Source organism: Notolepis coatsorum (assembly GCF_963971535.1).
Source record: "Notolepis coatsorum genome assembly, chromosome: 19".
Classification (NCBI taxonomy): domain Eukaryota; kingdom Metazoa; phylum Chordata; class Actinopteri; order Aulopiformes; family Paralepididae; genus Notolepis; species Notolepis coatsorum.
In genome coordinates, this window is record NC_140183.1 from 18,924,389 (window position 1) to 18,929,082 (window position 4,694).

Genomic DNA, 4,694 nt, shown 5'->3' on the forward strand with positions numbered 1-4,694 from the left:
ATTTCTTTTTATCTTCTTGATATGATAACATTACGCTCGCCTTTTGCCGCGTGACGAGCTAAACCAATCAGAGAGGGGCTTCGCTCAACCAATCAGAGAGGGGCTTTGCTCAACCAATCAGAGAGGGGTCTGCAGAAATGCGGCTACGGAAAGTATAGACGCATCTAGCGAACCTAGCTACATCTGGGGTACAATGTTGCATAGGCTGCACGTCGATGTTGCAGAAGCATAAAGGCAGAGTGTCTGCAACACCGTTGCTTTGTCGATGTTGTGTTGCAGTTGCTTTGCAGTTTCTGTAGCATGCAGAGGCCTTAAAGGGTAAATCCATCTGACCATCGGATTAGCTGATTGAATTGGGGGGGTTGATTGCTGATTGGCAGACAGCTGTGTGATGTGGGAGTGACATGGAGGAGAGCAGTATAAGAACGGCAGCTTGCGCTTTAACATGGAGCTTCTCCCACCATCAACATCCTTTCTCAATCTGTAGCTTAGTCTTTGTCACCACCGGACTTCAGAATGGGTGAGTTTTTTTTTAATCAGTTGTATTTCTTGGCAACCACATTGTATCCCTATGTACCTTGTTAATAGCTGCTTGTTGTTGGTTTATCTTGGTATAATTAGGTTTACTTGGAAGCCAAGAAGCTGCTTTTTTATGCCCGGTCTTGTGATAAAGATTCATGTCAATTCTACCAACATAATGGTGGCAGATTCAATGCTACCCCCCCCCCCCCCCCCAGAGGTGGAACCATTTAGTTTGGTGTGGCTTGGGAGAATTTGTTTTTGTCAGACCCAGTAACCAGGGGTATGAGTTCTGATCGCTGAGTGACTGGACTTCTGTATTGTACTATGCTGATCTGAGCGGCCTGTAGCTGCACATCTACATCTTTCTTACAGTAGCCTACCTAATGCTACACTTGACTTGGCATGCTATTAGTTGCTAGCATAGTCTATTGCATTGCTTTGCATCTTTGCTTAATTAATGTATTTGATGCCATTTTACTCGCCCTTACTGAAAAGTTAAGGCCTTGGTAACATTAGCTTGTGTAGTACTGGTTGCCTTAATTTAGTGATGGTTATGGGTGCAAGCTGCTAATGTTGGCAGCAGCAGGCTGCTAAATTCTGTTACATTTTATAGCTGTCTTTTACATCTTGGCAGTAAAGCACACAGGGCTTGTGGTGCTTTAGAGGCTTAACCTTAGCTAGCTAGTAGCCCCCAACTGTGCATGCATCAAGTGCCACTTGAGTGTTACGACATTAGACATTTACATTAAATCATGCAATGCATGTGTCCAGGTTTGGATTTATCTAGGCTTGCCTAGTCTTATACTTAAATATATTGGTAGCTTTTAGTCAAATGTGTTCTTTTTTGGTTAAGAGACTTGAGATGTGTTTCAGGAAATGTGCATTGTGTCAAATCTTGTAAAGCAGAGAACAGGTGGAACACTGAAGTTTGTGTACCGTGTTGATCTTTGGTGTACATTGCCTACTTAAAAGTGTTTGAGACTGGATATAGGAAATGGTCCACTGAGAACCCAAGTCATTAGCGAACTGCTTAAATATATCAACTTCAATATTGTCAACTAGCCAAATTGTTAGCCTATAGTTCACCCTTGTTTGTAAATTGTGGGGGGGGAAAGGTGAAATTCATCCAAAATATAACAAAATTACTTTAAAATGTCATGGGGACTAACATGGCAAACCTTTAATGGTATAAGTCCCTTGTCTGCTTATTCTCCCAGAGCTTGTGACGGAAGCAGCCAAGGAGTTCCATGTATTCCATGTCTCTGTTCCTTCCCGTGCATGACGCTATTAAAAGGTTATTTTTGCAGCGGCAAAGAAGGTGTTGATCGTGTACGCCCACCAGAGCACCGGCTCCTTCAGCGCTGCGGCTAAAGACGCTGCGGTTGAACTCCTGACCGCTCAGGGCTGCTCAGTGGAGGTGTCTGACCTGTACGCCATGAAGTTTAAAGCCACAGCTACTGCTGAAGACATCACGGGTAAGAGCGGCACAAAGTGCTCCACAACCACCGCTGGTTCCAATACTTTTAGACTTAGGGGGAACAAATCGGCACGGCTGCCTACTGCTTAATAACATTAAGAGGAAATGCAACATTAAACTGTCTCTGGTCAAGTTTGTTACATTACTTGCTGTTGGCAGCCACATATAGTGACCCAAGCCCAGCAGTTCTGTCATTTCTCAGATTATGATTAACACCTTGACAGTCGGGTATGCTGTTACAGTAAATGTGTTAAACATTCAAACTTATAATAATATGGAGAGCAATCTGACTGAGACATGAGTTTCTTAGCCGCTGGGCCTGGTCACATATGGCACCAAAATCAAACCTTGGTACATGAATGGAGAGCATTACAGATCTAGTAAGCCAGTGCAAAATGCATATAGGATGGCAAACGGCTAGAAAGATTAGCCCTGTTTTGATATGACTTGGGACTCATTTGCACTAGGGTGAGGGCGTAATGTCATTATTTCAAATCGGGTGCTCCTCTACTTATTGACAATTGTCATATTTTTTATTTTAACTCCTGGCTCCACAACTAATTAGGGTAGGATAATAAATGCCTTCTCTACTCTTGACATCTTAATATCTGATCTCACCAGGAGAGCTGAAAAACCCAGACCACTTCCGGTATGGAGAGGAGACCAGGCTGGCTTTGGAGGAAGGAAGGCTTTCAACTGACATCACTGACGAACACCGCAAAATCACAGATGCTGATCTCATCATGTTCCAGGTGGGTGAATCCTAGTGGAATGAAGTTGACACTGCCTACTTACAACTATGCAGTAGTAAAAGGTGAACCCTAACTATCGTGTAATGCTGCATCAACGGCTGTATATTCTAGTCTTTGTTCAATAATTTTTTGGTTTCTAAACCTCAATGACTCGTGATACTGTAATGTTTTCTAAACCGCAGAAAGTGGGTCGCTGCCAAAGGCGGCCTCTACCCACATCATGGTGACCTGACTTTTCTTTTCAGTTCCCCATGTACTGGTTCACGGTCCCCGCCATTCTGAAGGGCTGGATTGACCGGGTGCTTACACTGGGCTTTGCCTTCACACTGGAGAAGAGATACAGTCAAGGCATCTTCAAGGTATGGGCAAGAGGTTGTAAGGTGTCTGGCTGTGCGATGTCAACTTCCGTCGGCATGAAAATAACTGCACCATGATAGCTTAGCAAGTAGCTAATCGGATGTTTTCTCTTTGGGGATTTGGTACATCTTTATCAAAATATAGGTTGGGCTTATGACCATATGGCCTGGTCATACAGCTTTATATTAATGCAATGTACATGGATCAAATAATGGTTTCAGACTCTAGCCACATCGTTACTAGATGGCAGGTGGACAGGAAGTGGAGTCACTGGCTCAAGTTAAATCAAATGAAACCTGTTGCTACATCGGGTACAAACAATGGAGCACCACTCGGTGACTAAACGTGGCACTGCAACTAAATAATGACAAAAATATAATGGGCACATTTGACTGTTACAAGGTCTTTACTAGATTAGTTTTATTAACTGTCTCGGCAGTTGGACTAGTCTGATTTTCTTAGCTTTGGGTCAAAAACTGCTGTAATTTCTTATGGTAGTATAAGGGTTCAAATGTGTTGCATGTTCTCTCAACCAGGATAAGAAGGCCATCCTGTCCTTTACCACGGGGTCCCATGAGTCTATGTTCAGTGCTGATGGCATCAATGGAGACATGAACGTCACCCTGTGGCCAATCCAGGTATTGCATTGCAGTACCCTCAGTTTTCATACTGTTATAGATCAACTTCTTCATGCACACATTCTGGCATTATGACCCCACCCCACTTTGCAACACAGGGCCATGCATTACTATTTTGATTTCCTGTCGACTACTCTATATCCCTCCCAGATGGTTGTATTGTAGGATGTAAGCTGTGGACTAAATTTCAAACTCGTCTTTAAATTGTTTTTAACATTGCTTAGGAACCGCTACTAAGTTCCTAAAGCTATACATTTTCTCTCATATCTCCAGAACGGCATCCTGCACTACTGTGGTTTCCAGGTGTTGGCTCCCCAGATCTTCTGGGCTCCATCCCACATTCCCCTGGAGGCTCGCACCACCATGCTGGATGCCTGGCGAACACGCCTGCAGGGCCTGCTGGGAGAGGCGGCGCTCTCCTTCACCCCCTCAGAGTGCTTCGATGGGGAGAAGGGCTTCCTGCTGAAGCCGGAGGTCCAGGAGAAGCAAGCAGACGAGGAGTTTGGTCTGACTGTCGGCACCCACCTGGGGAAACGCCTCCCCCCCAACAACCAGATCAAAGCTGGTGTCTGAATCTGTCAAATAAAATTCCTTCTTGAGATTCTAATTTGGGATTGTCTCTTGCTTGCATTTGTCAACAACTCCCAAATTCATGTCTTTGGCTGTGGAGATTTTGTCCCAGGGAGAATTTTATTCCATAATGGTATAAACTGTAGAGGGAAAATGTACATTAGATCAACTGCAGAGAGAATTCCCATCGAGACTTGTGCAAAGCTTGACCATTATGTTTCAGTCTAAATATAAAGGTGCCTGAGAGCTCACAGGGACACAGAAACATTAAAAATAAAGCTGTACGAGGTGTTTTATGGCAAAGTTGAGTGAATTGCTTATGCAGCTATAATTTCTATTTCGATGCCTCAAAAGTTGTTTTGATTTATGATAAGATTC

At 43.8% G+C, this 4,694-nt stretch overlaps 1 protein-coding gene across 1 annotated transcript; it reads left to right on the forward strand.

Annotated features, from left to right (window-relative positions):
* Positions 1 to 516: 516 nt before the first annotated feature.
* On the forward strand, positions 517 to 4,319 carry LOC311246410 (NAD(P)H dehydrogenase [quinone] 1-like; the record flags this gene model as incomplete). The annotated part of the gene is made up of 6 exons (XM_084336567.1): positions 517 to 520; positions 1,830 to 1,997; positions 2,621 to 2,751; positions 2,997 to 3,110; positions 3,645 to 3,746; positions 4,020 to 4,319. 6 exons carry the CDS (start codon positions 517 to 519, stop codon positions 4,317 to 4,319), a joined length of 819 nt encoding a protein of 272 aa, XP_084192693.1.
* Between the last annotated feature and the right edge of the window lie 375 nt (positions 4,320 to 4,694).